The following is a 20,274-nucleotide window of genomic DNA, read 5'->3' as shown; positions in this document are numbered from 1 at the left end:
TTTATACCAGCTGAAATTTTGTCCCCATGTTTCTGATCCTGTCACTATTATTAGAATTATGGTGACGCCCAGATGTCTTAACTATCTTTCCAATACAATGATACAGTCCAATCTTTGCCCCAGAGAGCTAGCAGTACCAAGAGAAATAAAACAGAAGGCATCAAGTCAACTGAATCAAGTATATTTTTTTTCTTGCTCTGAAGAATTTACCAAAGTGAACATGGTTCAGGACAGTCTGTGCATACCATACGCTTCTTCTTCTTCTTTAAGAGCTTAAGATACTCTTTTTAGTGCAGTTTAACACTCTGGTAGTTAATAGTACATTTTGAGCCTGCTCTTTATTGCCACTTTGTGAATTTTCAATTCAACCAACCATTATATCCAAACTGATTTAACTGAATGCAGTAGTGTGTTCAAAATAATTTCCCCTAAACAATTTATATGGATGGAAAGGTCTTCCAAGGCTATTAATTCTCTGTATTTTTGCAATGTTATCTGAAACACAACTGCTTTTCTAAAAGTAGTTGCTTGTTTTGTTGGGTTTGCTCTTTCTTTTTTTAACTTAGAACCTCTTTATTGTTTATTGCTTGTAAACATCTCAGTTTACAGTATTAGGGATTTGGACTAGCTGCACAGATCTTTATGCAATACATGTGTGTGTGCATCTGTCTGTCAGTTCTCATACACTGCTGAGTCTCTCATCTTTTTCAGATTTGCTGATCCAATTGAATGTGAATGACTGTGGGATAGAAATCTCACAGCAATGTTTCATACAAATTACATTAAAATCCAGAGCCATATATCTGGGAAGGGGGTTCAGCTACTGTTCCCATTAAGGCAATAGCCTCAGTATGAGGCCATTCCTAATTAGACAGCACAAAATCCAACACAAGAATGCCCAGACCCATGAAGGGAGACATAATTTGGGGTATGCTTTATGTTAGATACTGTAAGACAGATTTGCAGGAAATAAGCTTCATTACCTCTTCTGGTCACACAGTGAACGTGTTTCTGCATGCAACATTTGTTCCATTACTGTGCTGGGGATGGGTGTTAGATACAGGGATGGTAAGTGCCAGGAACGTTCTTTCTGTTTTTGAAGAGCATTATTATATCTGCTTTTCTTCAAAGTACTACACTCCCTCTGCTTTTAATCACTAACAGCCCCAGCTTAGCTGCTACTTATACTCTTAGATGTTCAATGTCCTTACTGACAAGGTGTACACATTGAGATTTTCTTATTAAAAATTTATTTTTTTGTCCAAGGAATACTTTGTGTATGGTGTTGTAGATGTTGAAACAAGAAGATATTGCTTCAGTCTGTGATGTAGGGAAAAATACTTTCGGTCAGTTCTTTCTTCATGGGCAAGACAGGGTTAATGCTGTTCCTCCTCCCCAGAAAATTATGCACCAGAATTAACTCACAAATAATTTACAGAAATTTTAGCTAAAATGTCTTACAGCTTTTTTAGTATTTTTCAGATTTGTGGCTCTAGAGACTTCTTAGGGTAGCAAATGTCTCCTCAATATCAAGTTAAATCTGCCAGCTTGGGAACTGTAATTCGAAGTTTTTCTCTTGAAGCAGCAACAGTTGTAGAGTGCTACGTGATTCAGGAGTGCATCTGTCAGGATTTGTCTAGGCCTCTGCTTTCCCTAGACCCTTAGTTTTCAGAATCATGAGTGATAAGGTCTGTCTCCTATGTTTTGGATGTGCTGAAAGCTTCCCAACCCTTCCTTTGTGTGGTCAGGCTCTGTTCTCCCCAGCTGTCCTCTTTATTTGCACAGAAGCTTCTCCTGGTTTCCCGTCCTGTCCCCATGGAGTTCACAGCAGGGCAGTATACTTTGTAGCCGAATCCAGAAGCCGTGGTCCTTGTCAGCTTTCTGTCTCCCCATCCTTGCCTGGAAGACAGCCAGAATCTCAGCACAGTGTGGAGACAACAGCATTTTCAGAAGTCTGTAACCCCCAAGAAAAACATCCATGACCTTTCTTTAGGCAGGTTTCCACACAGTTTTTGCTGATCAGGCTTCATTAGAGCATCCATGCCTGGTGCTTCTTCAGAGTCCTTGCCAGTGCATATTAACACAGGCAAAGAGTTATGACTGTATGTGTTGTGAGCTCCAGGATCTTAGTGATTTTGTTAACAAGAAAAAGAACTCCCAGGAAAAATACATAATATTAAAATAACTTAAAGGAAAGATGGATAATATAATTTCACAGTGAAATGTCACTGCTGAATATGAAGTGGGTGCAGTGACTTGAGGGTCTCAATCCGAACGCTACGACGTGTCAGGCTCTGAGATGTAAGAGTCTAAGTGCCAAGTTCCATTATAGTTTGTTTTTCTGGGGAGAGGTGGGGTGCGACTGCTCTTTTCCAGACTACTGCGCTTGTACTAGCTTCCTGATTGAGAATCTGGAAGCTGCAATCAAGGTAGAGCTTCAGGGCAGGGAGAGGTTAAGAAGGATTGGGAGCCCAAGGGCGTGTTGTCAGTGAGCTCTAGTTAGGAAACAGGCCTGTTTTGGCTCCTGCACTTCCTTCTCTCCCTAGAGCTCTGCCTGTCAGAAACGCCTTCGCACACAGCGCTGCTCTGCCATTTGCCAGAGAATTGCGGGGGAGAGGGGCTTTTCCTGTCTGTGTGCTGAGACTCAGCCAGCTCTCAGCCTGTGGTTTGCTCTGGAGCCTGGAGCCCATTTGCTGTGGCTTTGTGTATTTTCCACCCGAGGAGAAACTGAGGACAAACTCAGTGAAGGGCACTGCTCCCAGGGTCACACAGAGGGCTCAGCTCTTCCCCTTATCTCCTATCACTGACCTCTAGATGCCAAATTACAAGGTTATGGTATTGCCTCTGTTCTGGGAATCCGACTGACTTCGAGGAAAGACAAAGCAGAGCTCCCAGCAGGTTGCTCCTTTCTGAAGAAAATTTAGCAGTCTGCAGAGCTCCCATAGTGGAAATATTCTCCACTCCCTGCTTTGCCAGGCCATTGCTCTGTTCTCCAGTGTCTCATAACATGCAGATCCTTTTGTTCCCAGTGTCACATCTTCAACAAGCTTACTCTCCCACATGCTATAGGAATAGAAATATTTTCTGTTCCCTCATATTAGTGGGGATTTCCTTTTTGTCAGTGGTGGAGTTAAAGTTCCCTTTTCAGAAGAAGGTACCCTAGAGCTTTTTTATTACTCTAAGCACCTACACAGTTAGACCAAATAAGTAGCATTGTGTCATCTTCCCCATAACCTTTCTCTCTCCTAGAACTGTGTCTCAATCCTACCTCCCACATAAGGAATAATTTAGCAAGATAACACAGAAAGTCAGTGTACTGAAATATTTACTTCTTTGTGAATAGAAGCTCACTGCAAGATTAGATTGAGTATTGGGCCTCTTGTTTTTAATCTGGAATAGTAGAATTCTGTGGCAGTAGTGAGGTTGTCTGCCTTCCTAGAAGCTACTCCTGGTTTCCAAGGGCATAAAATTCACTGCCTTATCAACTTAACTCTTTATGTGTGGGACTTTGCCTGGAGCCCTGTAATTGCCTTCACCAGATAGATATTATCCTTCACAGAAGTGTCACCCACCTCCATCAGCATTCTCAGCAATGTTCACAGAGGTAATCACCAATTACTATGGGATTTTTTTCTTTTTTTACCCAGGCTGTTTTTGCCAACTACTCACAATCCAGCACCAGTCATATATCTATGCCAGCTGGCTCTGATGCCCGCAAGACATCAAATGCCACTTCTAGTATCCAGAAGGCAGCCAGTTTGCACAAAGTGATGCCATCCCAGAGTACAGCTCCTCAGCTGGTTCCAAAGCCTCCAACAAACCACAGACAGGCAGTGATCAGAAAGGCTGCAGCCCAGAGGATATCCAAGTAAGTTTTGTCTCTTCCATCCACAATAGGGAGTTGGCACTGGTTCCCCTGAAAATGAATATTGGAGAAGAAACTGTCTGCATCTGACTCGACAGATCTTTTTGGCTGTGCTATCCAGGATAAATCTCAGAATAATCTGAGGTGTACATACTGAAATAAGCATTTGCACTGTGCTGCAGTTGTGTTTCATAGGGGTATGGAAGGTAACTGTAACCTTACTGTAAGGTAAGGACATAGAAACTGTCATTCAGTAATGTAAATACAGGCTGCTAGTGGCATTTTGGATGCCCAGGGCTATTCCACCTGACTTTCAGCTGCTCTTCCAGATGAGTACAGGTCTTCTGAAGTTCTTGTGTTGTATCTGTGAGTCCCATGCAGATATCTCAAATAACTTGAGAGCACCAACTAAGGTACATCTATGTTTAGGCACTTAAGTCACTCCCTCAGTCTAATCTTTGATGGGGGCTAGAATCTAGAAGAGGGTGCCAAAAAAAACCCCCAAAACTCAATTAAAAAACCAAAACAAAGCAACAAAATGGTTCAATACCTTTAACAAGATAATCTGCCCTTGAGCCAAGTTTTCCCATAAATTTAACACACCATGCTGGATTTAGGCCTTCAAGCATAAGTGTTTATTTCATTTGAAATGCTTATTTTGTGCCTGATGTAATGATAGCTTTTCTCATTAACCATAGAAATCCCTCTCTTTACTTTTAGTAAGCTTTTAGTTAAATAATGCTTGCTATTCTAAGGTAAGTGGATGGATTTGACAGTTATCTTTAAAAACAAATGCTATCTTTAGAAACAAACAAAAATATTCACCGTGAAATTTTGCTTACTGATTCTAAGTTTCCTTCCTTCCTTTCCATTTCTTGGTATGTCTTCTCTTTTGTGCATTATGAGAAAATGTGAGCAAGACTCCTCTGGGTTTTCAGCTTCCTCAAATCTCTGTTTATCTCCTCTTAAATGGCCGAACTGCTTTAGTCTAAATCCTTCATCAGGTTTTTCCTCATATATCCTCAACTTGTTTCATCCTGAAAAATTGATTTCATAACTTCCTTCCTTGTACTTACTCTACAGCCAGAAGAGTTGTAAAGCTTTCAGAGCAAGCTCATGTGAGGTTTCCTGATTCTGTTTTCACTTCCTGTTTAAAGAGAGAAGCTTTAGTTTTATGTTACTGATGAAAGACACCTCATGAAGATGCAGTCACTGTGTGTGAATCAAATCTGGAACTGCAAGGCATATTTAAGGAACTTGGACAGAACTGATTTGGGGAAGTTTGTGTATTTGCTGCCTGTACTCTTGCTATCTTAAGAGATAGCACACAGAGTTAATCCCCCAAAACTATTTAAAAAGAAAACAAGATATTTGTAAATTTTGTCAGCTCAGCAAATGCAGATGTGAGCACCAGGTCTGTCAGGTATGCTCTGGTGGCTTTGCTATCTGATTTCTTTCATGTTGGGTGGCTCTTGTTAGTACAGGTGACAGGCTGTGTCAGTGGGTTTCTCTGCTGGGCAGCAGGCATGTGTATTTGAAGATGCCGGTGTGCTGTGCTCACTTCTTGGCAGAGGAAATGTTTATCCTTGTGAGATGGAATTGCAGCTCCTTGGACAGACTTTACTTTGCTGCATTTTTGTGGCTTCTGCTCTGTGACAGGCAGGAGTGTGGGAAAACCGGAAAAAGTTCAGCACCAAAAATGCACAGAAGGGGGAAAAAAAGCAAAAGATTCCTTCAGAATTTCAGAAAACTAATCCAAGTATTGAAGGCTGCAAGGAGCCGCTCCGGAAATATTTTCCAAGTTGCCTTTAAGTCTCCAGCACAAGGCTCCAAACCCATTCTTGCCATTCATGGGATCTTGCAGTAACATTTTTTCACTTACATGGAAAACAACAGTGCCTAGCTGTAGTTCCAGCACACTGAGAGCTGATAGTTTAAAAACTGCTATGTCTCAGACTAATTTAATCCATTCATTGTTGTCAGGAAAAGACCAGATACACATCTACAGAGGACAGTGAATGGAGAAAAGCCTCTGTGTCAAAGGAACATGGACTAGAGGAAAAAAAGATGTCTTGCATGCTTCAGCCTGTTTTCTACAATCCCTGATAATTTGTACAGAGTATTTTCAGACACAGTGTAGTCTGCTTTCAAAAAAGTCTAGTGGTAGAAACTCTGTGTGCTATAAAAATCTATTTAGGAATCTAGACAACCTTTTAATCACCTAGTTTCTCCTGATGTGCTGAATTTTTCTTTTGAGTTCTTTTCTGAATTTTTCCTTTGTTTCATCCTGTTGTACCTTGTTCCTACTTCCTGAACCTGAAACACTTTCTCATGTAAATACTTTCCATCTTTTGAATATTCTTTTACTTCTTGGAGTAACCTAATTTTGCTTAGACTTGTTGAGGTATGTTAACCTCAGATAGTAGTTCTACTTGCCAAGTCCTTAATTGTCTTGAATTTACTCTATTTTCTCCAGTTTGTCAGAGTGCTTGGGCAGTGGCACCCAAAATTGTACTTTTCCGGTGAGACTACCGTGTCCTTAGGGTTATGACATGGCAAATATCCCTCTGCATAACATCTTTTTGGCTGCTTCATTTGTCTGTCAGGTCACTTTTGATTTGCTGCCTTCTCTCACTCCCTAATACTTCTTGGCTGTTTTTCTGATACCTTTCCTCAAAGAGGATCTCAGGATCTCAGGGCTATGTATTATTTACACGAGACTTCCCTGAAACTAATCCCATTCTGTTGTTAAAGCTCTCATGTCTCTTTCTCCCCCCATATATTTCAGTAAGCCAGACTTTATTTCTGTGTGCTCTTGCACTGCCTGGCTTTTGTTTCACATCTTTATAAAGATCATCTTTTTGAAGTTGTTTCTAGAATTTCTCCAGAGACAGGACTGTGATGACAAAACTAAAATCAGCTTTGTCTCTGACCTATCTCCTCCTTGCATGCGTTATCACTTCTCCCCCAGCCAGCACACGTGGCTTCCCGAAAAGGAAGAAACAAGTAGAAAACTCAACTACAAACAGAATGAGATGCTAAAGATGAACATTACTGACTAATTCAAAAACTGTCTAGTAACTTGGATGCTTTCCTGGTTGAAACATAAAGGAAAAAAGTAATGGAGCAGCCAGACAATTCAGTTTTGTCTTTTCAGTTCCTGGTTTCTCTTGTTTTTGTAGAAGGTGGTAGGTTGACTTTATAATGGATTGTGTCCAAAGCAGACTCCTTGCTTCAGCTAACAGAGTGGAAAACTGGGGCCTATATTAAGGTGTGGAAAAAGACTTACTGGGAGAAATGATTTAGTATGCAGCTCTCTGCTGAAATACAGTGCCATAAAATGGTGTCACAGGGCTCCATAGTTTTGATCAAATGCGCTTGTATCACTAATAGATAGCTTTTGAACAGCTGATACAACAAACTTTTTTTTCTTTCCCAGAGTCAGACTGGGTCTTTCCCACTGCTCATGTTGCTGTTACTTTTGGCAGGTAGTGGTTCTGTGAACCATGAAGAGACCTGCTGATATTTTGAGATAGAGATCACAGATGCAGTATTTATAAGCAGTGGAATGAAGCAGATATTCCCTGGCAACAGTATTTGGTGTTAGAGAGTCTTCACATTACAGATGACAGCATGCAAAGTAGAAAATATACTTAGCTCAACTGTTCACAAGAGTGAACTGGTGGTAGATGAAAAATCTTTCTGCTTTTAGGAATGCCTAAGTTGTAATAAATACACATTTCTGTGCTGTCATTCACATAGTAACTTCTCAGAAACTTTCTCTCTGTGACAGTGTCAAGAAGAGTAACACTTTGAACAATCTGTGAACAGAACCATCAGTCAAAGAAAATAGCTTAGAAAAATTGATCTGTCAATATTAGACCACTGTATATAAGGAGAGGAAATGCTAGGTAGGGAAAAAGAGCATATTGGCCAAGATGTTGTCAGAGAGAGAGACCAAGTTCACCAAGTTTGCCAGTAGTAGACTGGAACACTACAAACTGTTGGGGCTATTGATCAGCATGGCATGATTTCTTGTACTGAACATCTCTGTAAATGCCATAACAACTCTATTCAGAAAGACTTTCAAAATAAATATTCCTTTCAAGTCCCACCACCACAGAACAGAAGTCTTTCTATGTTCTCTTTTGTTTTACATGGTGCCAGCAGTAGAAGAGCCAAAGTTCTTCTCTATTGTAACTAGTACAGAAATAGGGTAGAGGGGGATCCATTTCTCTAGGGTTCAGGAAATCCATCCCAGAGTGAGGAGGAGTTCTGACTGCAGTTGGACACAGAAGTAGCCAGCTTTTTTCTAGGATCCACTGGCCAAGCCTAGCAAATGTGCCAAAAGCAGATGATGATCACAGAGCGAGGCCCTGTAAAACACTATGGCTCTGTTTTGTATCCTGTCTTGCCCACGTGTGAAGTGTCTTTAGTGAGCCAGGTACATCACACACAGAAACTGAGTGCCCACTGATAAGAGGATAGGCAGCAGAACACCCATCTGACAGTTACTGGAACCCCTTTGACGGTTTTGCTGCTGCTGTACTGCAGCACACTTGTTTTTTCAGCTCCTGAATATCTGGGTTAATCAGGCTGCCTGACCCTTTGACATTTTTGGCAGTAAAAGCAGTGCATCTGAGAGGCATGCCTTGATTTAACACCCTGCCACAGCTGGGCTCACTAGACCTGTAGCTCGTAGCCCTTGGCTAGCCTCAGATCATACACCCAGATACACATGCAGGGTACCCCATCCAAGAACAACAAAGAGGATCAGGCTTCCTTGGCTCTGGGTCTTTACATCTGCTGCTGTCCTCCTGTCAAATCTGGACTTTTTGTGATGTGAATATGGTAGTGTCAGATCTGTCTGGTTCCAGTGGACCTCTAGATGAATCTGTAGCATCCCAGAAATAAGTTGTTAAAACAAAGATGTTCAAAACTCAGTCAAATATCTTTCACCTGTGGAACAGAATTTGCAGTCCAAGGCTGGGCAGCTGAATGCTAGTCTAGTACCTAAATTAAGGAAGCCAGTATCAGTTTTGAGAACGAGTTACCCATATAGGAGATAGAAAAGAGCAATGACAGATATTAAAACGGAGGGGACAGTTGGGACTGTTTTTGTTAATATTGAATAAGAAATGGAGAACATAACAATGGATTGCACTGAAGAAATGGAAGCAAAAACAACAGAGACATTGACATTAGGAAACTGAGAAAAAGCAGTGGGATTTCAGCCAGTCTGAGGAGGAAGAAAGTGGAAAGGGATTACCTCAGTTTAAACAGTGAATATGTTCTGGCACTGAAGCTTTCATCAGGACAGCACAGAGAGTACGAGGAAGTGATCTTAGCCTGGTGGGAGATCCCAGGAGCAGAGCTGAGAATGAGCTCTCAGAATGAGGTGACTGTTGAAACTGCAAGAATCAAGGTACCCAGTGTTGTGGGTAGGCAGAGACGAAGGGCAAGTCTGTAGAGATAAAGAAATTCTCTGAACAATAAGGTAGAAGAGTGACTGTTTCCTGTTTTGCTTTTATATTGTTGTAGTACTTGCTGGCATTCTTGGTTACTTTTTCAACTACTAGTTTTGCATTCCAGAAGGGTGAGCTGAATTTGGCTGTCAGTTGTGCTGTGTTAACAAAGTGGGCATGCTAATTATGAACATGGAACCTCTATGTAAGAAGCATAAAGATCCATTTAGATTCTCAGCTTCCAGAAGGACGATGCAATATCAGCAAAAAAACCCCCATAAATACAGATCCAAAATTCTCTCCAAGAGACAATAAACCCAGAAACAGGCACCTCATTTGACAATAGCATTTCCAGTTAAGACTGACTGAATTAAGGGGTTGTGGAATGCAAATGTATCTGCATCCCTCTCCCTTCATATGTATACTCCATTTCACTGAAATCCAGCTGAAATAAAACACAGGAGTCCCTCACAGACCTTTTAGCTGTCAGAAGCACCTGGTTTCTGGCAACTTGCTGACCTTGAAATATGGAAGCAAAAGGTTTCAGATAAAACCATAGAAACCGCACGTGTTTAAACAGTGAATTACAATTTAAACAGTGAGTAACAGTCAGTTAGTTGTGAAGGCATCCCATGGGGATTGGAGATCATGATGCTCTTCAGGGGAAGAGCTGACAGCAACTGTAACACTGCAGAGCTGAGAGAGTGAAGGACTCTGGCAGAGATGAGTGTACTCACAGAAAAGTCTGTTGTGGTTGGAAATGAGTTGGGCCAGAAAGAAGAACAGCAAGGAAGAATAAGGGAGGAGAAGACAAATCAGGAATAAATTATATAGGTTTTTAAGGATAGAATAGATGCTTGCAGCTGTATAGCTTACCCTTCTCTTGTGAGTAGACCCACTTTTTCTGTAGTACATGGTCTCAGTTTGGTAATTAGTATTTCTAAGTCAAACTACAGTTGTAGTCTACAGAGTATAGTTCTGCTGTAACTCAAGTGCTGAGATCAATGCAGAAGGATTTGCATAAGGTATCTGCTTGAGGAATGGCACTGGATTACTGAAAATTAGATGCATCCCATGTGTCTCAGTTTGCAAGATAAGTGGGAAATCTTGGCTGAATGAGCTCTCTCTGCTGAGGCAAGATGCAAAGACTTAACTCTTGAATCTAGTATGTTTTGACAGCATGTGCATTTCTGTGCAGCAGTTGCTTAATCACTTTAATTCAAATCATTGGCCTAAGATGACGACAGCATACACTAGTTGTGGTGTATGTTGGTGGCCCAATACCCATTTACTGTCTCCTTTATGCTCCAGAATCAGCTTCCAGGGCATATGAGACAATAAAGTGTTGTAGTCACATCAAAGTTTCCCTGGTGGCTTGACTGTTCATTTGTCTTGCCCTGCTTTTTGGAGTCAGTTGCTGTCACTGCCTTTTTTGTACCGCGTTCAGGCACAGATTCATGGTTACAGTCCCAGTGAGATTATGTAAACTAGTGGAATTCTCACTTTTTTGTTTGAGACTTTCATTCTTCCTCGCTTTATCACTTACCTCTGTCTAATTTTATGGTTTTACCTCTTAGGTTGACCTCCACTGAAAAGCAACTGGATGGATTCCAGAACAGCCTTCACAGTGCTACACCCTGTGAGCCAGGGACATATTCCACAGGTGAGTGACAGTGCCAAAGCCCGTGAAAGTGGGGGTGGGTATGCTGGGATGCTTTCATCTTTTTCTAGAACTGGCAGGGAAAAAGCTTATCAGCAAGAAGAAACACAGCTGCCTCCTCTACATGTAGTGGTTCCTAGGTAACAGTCTGGGTTCAGCTGTGCAGGGAATTTATACCCCCTGGGATAAAAAAGACTAAACAGAAAGGAGCATAGGCTGAGTTTCATAGAATTGGAAGACCCCTTTAAAATATGGCTGGGGAGGGAAAAAAAACCACCTTGGCTCAAGTGGTTCCTTTTTGCTTTAGACTTTGGCTCAAGATGCTCTCTTGTTTAAGCTTGGCCTGTAATAAAAGGCCAGGACATACTTTACATTTTTCTTTGGTCTTGCAGAAAAGCTCTTAGTGCAGAAAGACATAGCTGAGACTTGTGAATCAGCTGCATAATGAAGTCAAGTAGTAGATGTGAAAGTATCTGATAGAAAATCACTGAGAATTACACAATCAAATCTTGGTCTTTCCCTAGTGGCTAATTAATTCAAACAGGTTTAGCTGCTGCTAAGTTCTCAGCAAATGAAGACCCAGTTATTTTTGCAGACCTATTGGCAGGTAGAGCATAGTCTTGCAAATCCGTACTACCTGTGGCTCGCAGTAATTTGTGATAGTGTTATGGAATATGTGGACACATTATGTTCCAGAATGCTTTGAAAAATTATGTTTCTGATCTTCTGTTTTGAAAAAGAACTGTGAATGACTTAAGTGTCACTAATGCAGTGATCTCTGTGTTTTCAGAGGCTGAAAGAAAAGTTTATGGAGAGGTTCATCTCTTGGATATTTATCTCTGAAATTAAAATATGACATTTTCTTTATTTATGTCAGTGATTTTTTTGCTGATCCTCTAGCACAAACATTCAGCTAATGCACTTAATATACAGTTCCAAACTGCCTCCCACACTTTACTACCTGCCAAGAACTCCAGTTGTCCTACCAGAAATTTTATAGGCTGAATGGCCACAGTCAATATTAAGCACCCTATGGCACACTGTAACATGACAGTGTACTCTAGCATATAATGGCATTATCCAAACAAATAGAATTATGTCAACCTTGTATTATGTGTACAGCTAAATAAAAAGTTTTGATCTACTGTATAGTGCAATTTAAGTTTTTAGTACAGTATATAAAGCAAGGTTACAGATAAATTTAAAAGTAAATGTAAAAATGAAGTTCTCAATGTATTGGCAAAATTGGTTTGTTGAGTGGACTAACATGAAGGTGTTTTATGTGCTGGATTTTGCCTTCTTTTTCACATTTTAAAGAGTACTGTTGCAATTGCCACTCTGTAATTTTAACCTTTCCAAGAGAATCTTTCCATCTCCTCTGGATACTGTTGTTATGTGTGTCCATGATAACTGTAGGTAGCATTTTGCTATCCTTCCCCATTTCTGTGAATACCCACACAATGCATGCATGAAGATGGATGATAGTGTTAATGATGGTATGCAACAGCCAGAGTTGGAGGAATAATAGAGGCTAGATACCAACAGTGAATTTCAGGGTAGTCACTCCTCTGTGAATACTTGTAATCCAGTGAGAATTGAGAACTTCAGCTCATGCTTCCTACTGTAGAACTGGTCTAGCTGCATTGTGCTAAACTACCCTTTCTGAAGCTGAAAGAAAGGGTTAGCCTGCTATTTAACTGAGAGTATCAGGGCCTGGGTAAAGCCTGGGTTTGGCTAGGGGTAGATTAGTAGAACCATGGGGGGTGGGTCACTCAAAGCTTCCTGCTGCTAAAAGAGGTCCATAGCTCCAAGAACAGTGCTAAATGTTGCCGTGATTAAACTAACTAGAGCAAAACATTTGTTCTTTGAAACTGGGGGATGATATTTTCTTCAGCTTTGCACCAAGTTACTGGTATGTGTCAGAGGCTGTTGTGCCAGTTTGTGTCTCAGAAACTACTCTGCAGCAGTAGTCCCTGCTGCAGGAACAGCTGTTTTTCTTCTTCACTCTCTCCATTGATTGCTTACACTAGGGCGCCAATTTCCCCTCAGCAGCAGTTTACTTGGGGTTACTGTTTCACATGTATTTAGTATCTTAGATACCAACTGGAGAGGTTGGACACACAAGTCATAAAGCAAATCACAGAATAAACTGCAAGCATTTAAAGATGGAAGGCTGTGAAAAGCTGCAGATATAAAAGAGGAATCAGGCAGAACCTGTGTTAAAACACATACACACAGATGATCAGAAATGTCTGAGAAGCTTGAATAGGCCTTCTCCTCTAACAGCCCATCTGAGAATAGTTATGGGGCTCTGTGAAGAAGCATGAAGGTGTCACGAGTGATCTTACCTCAAGCCACGATGTTGCTCAATGGAAGAGAGAATCAGGCAGTATGGAAACTTTTAACTAGAGTGTCCAGAAGACAATTCACTAGTGGTTAGTGCTGCAACTGTAAAATAGCAGCTGTAGACACTGTTGTGCAGTGGGCTCAGGCTCTTGAGAACAGATCCTTTGAAATAAAAGGGAAAATAAAAGTCAGCATTTCTGCAAGGGTAGCTCAGGATCCTGAAACACTACAATGAAAGTAGCCTCATCTTCATTTCACAGAGGCAGAAGTTTTGGGAGCAGTCTGTCACTGGAGTAAAGAGACAGAAGGCAGAGAGCCTCATGACTCTATACAGACAAATTTGAAAGATAGCAAATGGGTGTTATTTGTAGTGTCTGAAGAGACAGGTTCTTAGCAAAATTTGTGGGAGTTTAGCAGGATTTATTCTAATAAAGACATACTAAGAATTACTGCCTCTAGGGAACATTTAAATTGCTGTGACCTGAGTTTTCACTGAACACCCAGTCTAGTGGGTTTCTGAAAATAGGGCCATTATCACATTGCTTTTTTTATTCTGTGTTACTTTGAGGGTCCCTCAGCATGACATTGATTGTTTCCTGTTTTGTGGAATTCAGTTAGTATTATTGAAAAAGGGTGATTTTGAATTAAGGAATCAGTTCTCTTTTCAAAGTCGTCTTCAGAGTATAGCTTGGCTGAGTAACAGCTAAGATAAGTACTGTAGCTCGTTGTTCAGGTCTGGGTTGTCCTTAGGAGCCTGTGCTTGGTATATGGAGGCTGTGCTTGAGTTCAGATGATGGTCAGGCTGGTAATTTTTGTTTTACTATATATTTAAGGAATATAAGGTGTATGGAGACATTTTGCCATGTTTTTCTGGTTTATTTTCCTTTCCTCTCTGGTGGCATTAGATAAATAGTGTGGGAATTTGTTTTCTCCAGAAAGTGAAGGTCTAGAAAAAAAAAAGTCATTTTTCCACCAGAATTTAGCTTTTGAACAAGATGGCAAGAAATATGAAGGAATTTTTGTAGTTATGTGTCGATCTCAAAATTCAAAATTGTTTCTATTGATTATTTTTCATTTTTGAATATACTAACACAGAAGAGGTTTTGGGGAGACCAGAGGATGAAGACCACTTTATGAAAATATAGCAGCATAGTCCCAAGCAGCTTCTCTGTTCCTGAATTGAACTCTTGTTTACAAGAGTCTGGAGATAGGAACAGTCTGAAAGTATAGTTAACCCCTCAGTGCAGCTGTAGAGTAGATGCTTAAGTTGATTTTATTTGGTTTGGTTAGATATGCAAAGGTTACCAGCAACTGTTGAGTTGCTGTATGAGTGACACCTGTGTTCTTTAGGCTTTTATCCTTCATTTGCTGCCAACTTCTTTTAAGTTTGTGACATTTTTATTTTAAAAGCTTCAGAAGACAGAACACCTCTGGGGTTCTGTTTTGCTATGTCAAAAACATAAGGTACTAATAAACTATATAATTACAAACATGAATCATTAAAACTGTACAAGACTTGATGGCTCCAAACTTGACAGGACCTTCATCTTTCCTTTATCAGACTGATTAACAGTAATGCAGTTTTATTGTGCTGATGTTTATGTTACTAGTGTCCACATAACTTTTCCACTGTGTCTGCTGAGGGGGGGAAAAAACCATGAGAATTAGAGGTCAAAATTAATAATATGCATTTCAAGTTTGACAGTGAAGACTGCTAATTCATGCAAAGTCTTGGATCTCTACCTAGTCTGGTTGAAAACATGAGTCCAAAACTAATTTATTTGTATTTTAGTTCTCTGGAGAATACTTGAGGCAGAAATTGAGTGTCAAAACTCAGTCTGAAACTAGGGTGAAACTTCTTGAGCTAGTTGGTATAGACTGGATTATATTTCCCATGATTCTTAGTGCTGTAGCTGTGCTTAGTTACAGGGTGATGAACAGTTGTCTGTTTATTTTAGACATTCACCTGCCCCTGTATCTGCATGAATGCCAAGTCCACAAAGTATGCAACTCTTTGAAATTGTGTTATCATCTGTAAGGGCTTAAAACTGCATCCTGAACTGCAAAGAGACTAGAAAAATATGGGGATTAATAAAATTATTTGGATCTAATCCATGTAGAAGACAGGCTGCTATTCTTAATTTTCTAGTGATACCCTTCTTTAGGCTGAGGTGGAGAGCAGTGTCTGAATACCATCAAAATATGATGGCTGTGTAAGCAGTGTGGAGCAGTGAATGGAGCCTGCTTGTAAACCAGTGACAGTAACGAGCACTTTTGTACTCACTCACCATCCAATATCTCTAGATTTTTTTTTTATTTTACAGGAAATCTACAAGTCGATTGTCTATTTCTAAAGTTTTTTTATCCAAGATTATTGTATGGACCTTCAAAACAAGGTCATATTGTTATATGTCGTTATTGGAGACCTGAAATTAGAGTTAGCATTGGAGGTGCTAAGACTTGACTGACTGTTGCCTACCCACAGCTTGAACATTATTCTTGAAGTGCAGCCTCTTTAGATTCATTTAGCAGGTGTGCAAATGTACAAGCTTCTAAATTGTCCTGGTCCAGGAAAAAAAAAAAGGGCAAGTAAACACAGCAGGCGTGTAAACAAGACACATACAATTACTTAATATTTTTTGCCAGATCTAAACAAACAAAAAAACCATGTGGAATTTGGAGAGTCTTTTATCAATGAGAATGTCTCAAGTCTCTTGGAGCATAAAGGGTGGGGATGGGAAGTAATATGCACTGTTACCACTGTGCATGGCCTGTGTCAGTCTTCCAGCCATTTGTTACAGTGGGGTGGAATTCCCAGCTGCCCAGCCTTGTCCAGACTTCCTCAGCTTCTGCCAGGTTCCCTGCAGCCTTGGAAAGCAGCAGATTGTTGAACACCAATGTGTTTATTTTTATGTTGTTACCACATTCCCAGGAGGAACCTTGACTATGATTTCAGCTGGTCTCACCACACTGTCCAAATCCTTCATCAGGAGCAGCTGGGAATAGAAATCACTCAGGTTTCTACACAGCACACTGCTGGTACACTTCCTCCTTCTCAGTAATCCTGTTAATTCCAGTGTTCATTTGCCACTCTCCTGGTTCTCTGTGTTGTTGCTGTGACTGACTGCACAAATGGTCTTCATTTCAAAAGATGACCTTCAAATGGGCACCTCAAGTAACCTCTACCTCAGACTGCTTTGAAGACCCAGGCACAAGGTATCTTATGACACAAAAGAGAAACTTTTGATGTCACTTCATTACTTATCCTAGTCCAGGAATGGAGTCATGATGAGCTCTTCCACATAAATCCTTTCAGAACCACCTGTCTGGCTGAGAAGCTCTGGGTGAATCATTGAAGAGGGAGCTCCTGTGTGATATCCAGCACTTTGCATCAAACTTTTCTGGTGCAGCAGAAAAGAGATACTGACAGCAGCTCTGTCAGTATCTCTCTGTAATGCTATATCTGTGCAGAGAAAGGATCATTGAGAAACAGAATTAGTCCCTTTTATCATACTTTGGAAAGCTGGGCTTGAGTTGAATCCTACTATTGTACCTCCCTTTTCAGGAGGGCAAAGAATCAGTTACAATGGAGGATATTTAGTTGCACATTTGTTCTTAAAGTTATCTTCCTAAAGCCATTGTTTTTTTAATGCATCACAAAAACATCCTGAATAATTTCTCTCTTACTACTGACTTCCACAGTTTTATAAAGAGAGCACACAGGAAGGGAGTAAAAATAATTTCACTCCCTTCTTTAATTGATCAGTCAGTCCCAGGTCAAGTAGTGACACACACACCAAGCCTCTAGTACCAGATGGACCTGAAAGGAAAGGAGAATGGTAAAGAGGCTTTCTTATTACCCCATTTCTTAGTGCTCTTTGGAGGGGCAGGGAACCATTATCTTATGACTAACAATGAGCAAATACTGATGTTTTGAATCAGTACCTTTAAAACAGATACAAGTTATCAGCAGGACATGACTATGTTTGAGTTCTGAGAAAAGTGTATGTAAGTCTCATTAAGCCTCAGCAGAGTGTAGAGTGCTGCCAGAAGCAGCATTCCAGGCCCTTCTCAGATGAGAGCATCCAACTCAGCCATTGCCTCTCAGATAGAACTGAGGGTCAGTGTTCGCTTCTAATAATCAGAAATGACATTTAGTCTTTAACTTGTGAGAGCAACCTGCCTCTCACATCTTTACTCAACCTTATGCCTTTCTTTTGTCAAAGGAAGGTTTTTTTTTCCTGTTGCTGCTGATCTCATGCCACTGAAAGGACATTCCACACCTCAGGACTCTTCCTGAGAAAGCAGGAGAAAATGGAAAGAACAGTCTTTAGAGTCAGTTTCCCTATCTAAGAGCTAGAATTCAGCTTGAATTTTAGGAGCCTTTGCTTCTGACAAACTCAGAAGCAGGATAAGTGATTGTTGTAGGCAATTGGGATTTTTGCCTGACGGGAGGCTTGTGCACTGCTTGTTCTCAGTAGTGAGGTGATGGCGAGCTGCCTGTGTTTCCTTGCTGAGTTGGAAATGTCCCTCAATATCAGGTGTGCAAAGACACTGGAGAGGTTATATAATATTTTGGCTGCTTCTCTCTCACATCTGGTCCTTTGGCATTAAGCTACCTATGGAGGGAATGACTTTGCCCATCCAAATTGGATTTTGTTTTAATCTGGCATTGTTTTATTGAGGCTAAAAATAGAAGCCAAAATGTGTGTGAATAGGCTAAAAAGTGTATCTGAAGTTATGAAATGAAATGTGGAGAAGAACCAAAGAAGAGGGAGCCACAGTGAACCAGGGAGTAGAGAAGTGAATAAGAGAAATCAGAAAGAAAGCTGTCAAGTACAGAAGGGCATTAGCAGTGGGGATGAGTGTTACATGGGGAGTAGGAAGGCTCATGCTGACTTCCACTGGTCAGTGAGTCTGCTCACTGCCTTTTTATGCAGGAAGACTTCTCTGGAATACAGTTGTATATACTGATCATGGCATACACATCACATTCCCCACACACATTTAGACATCCAGACCTCGCCACCCCCCAAGAAAATTTTCATGACTTGGAACTGCAGCTTTCTCTTGACTGCCTGGTCCAACAAGTCAGGTTGAAATTGTGCCCAAAATATGGGGGAGGGAAGGCTGGCTTTCTGTTGTCAGCTGTCCTGGCTTGCTAGTGTCAGTCACCCATAGATATAAATAAACCCCATGTATTTATTGCCTTTCTTAGTTATCCTATCAAGGGAATGCTGGGCATCATTCTAAGATCAGAAATTCACTCTGGGGTAAAAAAAAATCTGAATTTCTAGGATAATCTTAGCTTTTCAGGGAGAAAGAAAGCTCCTGCTTTCAACATTAGATTCAGGAGACTTCAATAAAGGTGCTCAGTTCTCCTACAAACTTTCTGTGGGTAAGATGAAACTGTCCAAACTAGCTGTAAAAAATATTAGCATGGGCTTCTGACTCAGTACTGTCACCTAGCCTTGTGCTTGTTTCTGTCTTATTCCTGCAGCTTGGAAGCACACCAGATTAGGTGCTGGTTTGTGAGCAAGGCTATGTACATCTGTGCTGGGGAAGTCTATATGGCAATGAATTTCAGTGTGCAGATATCTCTTAAATGACTTCATACAACTCCTTTGATTTTTTTGTGATTCAGAATTATATCAATAAAAGGGAGGTAATCCTTTTCTTCCCACTGACTGTTCTGAGTTTTTGAGGTGCAGTCATGGGTGACATAATAGTGTGTAAACATGTGGACAGATATATGGGCAGATACTTTGACACCTCATGGCAGGCAGAGAATAAAGGAGGTTCATGCTGTTATACGTGGTGATTCACAGAAATGATTCTTTATCACTGGGCAGAATCAATCCTTAATGTTGGCTTCTGTCAGCAATGAGCTCTTTTTCTGTTCCAGAACCTCCAAATACTCAACTGCAAGGAGGTGGAATGCTCACCAATAGCTTTGAAAAACTTCAGAGCGTTATATACATTCATTTTTATGAAATCAATTAATTGGTAATGAGCGCCACTCTTGATAGGAATGTCCATATTTACTTGTAGATATAGGAATGCCCTTCTCTGTGCTGAGTCCTCAAGGTACAAGAATGTACAAGAACTCAAGGAAAGTGATTTTAACTCAGTTTGTGAGAAAAGACAAACTGTGCAATGCATTTCTCTAGGAATAGGAAGGCTCAAACATCTTCAAAACAGGAAAATGAGGTTGAAGTTGGCTGCCTTCTCTCATGGGCCTTTGTTTCCTTAATTTCAGCATATTGCCAAGGGATATGTTTCTGGACTGGTATCCTGCCTTAATGCACATGGTTGACTAGTAGTTTGGTTCCTACTTCAGTTTTCAAGCTTTCTGTGTGGTGACATAGCTGGCAATTCCACTTTCTAAACATCTTTCCAGATCCTCTGTGTTCTGTGATGTTTGGCTGTATGCTGTATGTTTCAAGGAGAGTGACTGTATTTTCTTTAAATATAGCAATATTTTTAATAAACATCTCTCAACAAATGTCACTCATGTTTAGGAGCAAGCTGATGTGCTAAATACACAGGACAAGCTCTACCTACTAGATTAGCTGTAAAATGCAAGCTGTCCAAAATAAACTTGGTACATTTCTAAATGTTTTGGTTTTTTCTTTTTCAAGGGCTAAGTATGTTTAAGTAAAAGAAGTGAAGATGACATTGACGTTTTCCCATAATATGCCTAAATAGTAAAATGCTGCAGTATGTAGAAGTCAAAACTGTTTCTTTATAATAATTGGGTGGGGAAAGGGACCACATTCCATATTCCCAATTTGTTTCTTTTTAAAGATCTACCTTTCACACCCTCAGCTCTCCTGCAGCAAGGTCCTCAGCATGTGCTGGAGTGGGGAAATAGACTCCCATGCAAGCAAATGAGTAAAAGACCCAAAGAAAGAGATAAAGCATACTGATATGGGAGA

At 40.5% G+C, this 20,274-nt stretch overlaps 1 protein-coding gene and 1 long non-coding RNA gene across 7 annotated transcripts in view; one reads left to right on the top strand and one right to left on the bottom strand.

The window, feature by feature from the left end:
• The window catches only part of TTLL5 (tubulin tyrosine ligase like 5), a 135,952-nt gene that overhangs the window by 102,464 nt on the left and 13,214 nt on the right, over nucleotides 1-20,274 (top strand). For 3 of the 6 annotated variants that reach the window (XM_026792380.2, XM_005479784.4, XM_026792384.2), the window contains 2 exons: nucleotides 3,648-3,868; nucleotides 10,908-10,993. In XM_026792380.2, the coding sequence (XP_026648181.2) occupies nucleotides 3,648-3,868; nucleotides 10,908-10,993 (307 nt within the window). Of the gene's footprint in view, nucleotides 1-3,647; nucleotides 3,869-10,907; nucleotides 10,994-20,274 lie in introns of those variants that run through there. The other 3 variants (XR_012580727.1, XR_003379906.2, XM_074542593.1) reach the window with 2 other exon arrangements.
• On the bottom strand, nucleotides 1,484-9,377 carry LOC141729337 (uncharacterized). The gene is made up of 2 exons (XR_012580728.1): nucleotides 9,135-9,377; nucleotides 1,484-1,899 (listed from the first exon to the last, which is right to left on the bottom strand). It is a non-coding gene; the product is annotated as an uncharacterized LOC141729337 (long non-coding RNA).

This window comes from Zonotrichia albicollis, chromosome 6 (assembly GCF_047830755.1).
Source record: "Zonotrichia albicollis isolate bZonAlb1 chromosome 6, bZonAlb1.hap1, whole genome shotgun sequence".
Lineage (NCBI taxonomy): Eukaryota > Metazoa > Chordata > Aves > Passeriformes > Passerellidae > Zonotrichia > Zonotrichia albicollis.
This window is presented reverse-complemented; position numbering and strand designations above follow the sequence as displayed.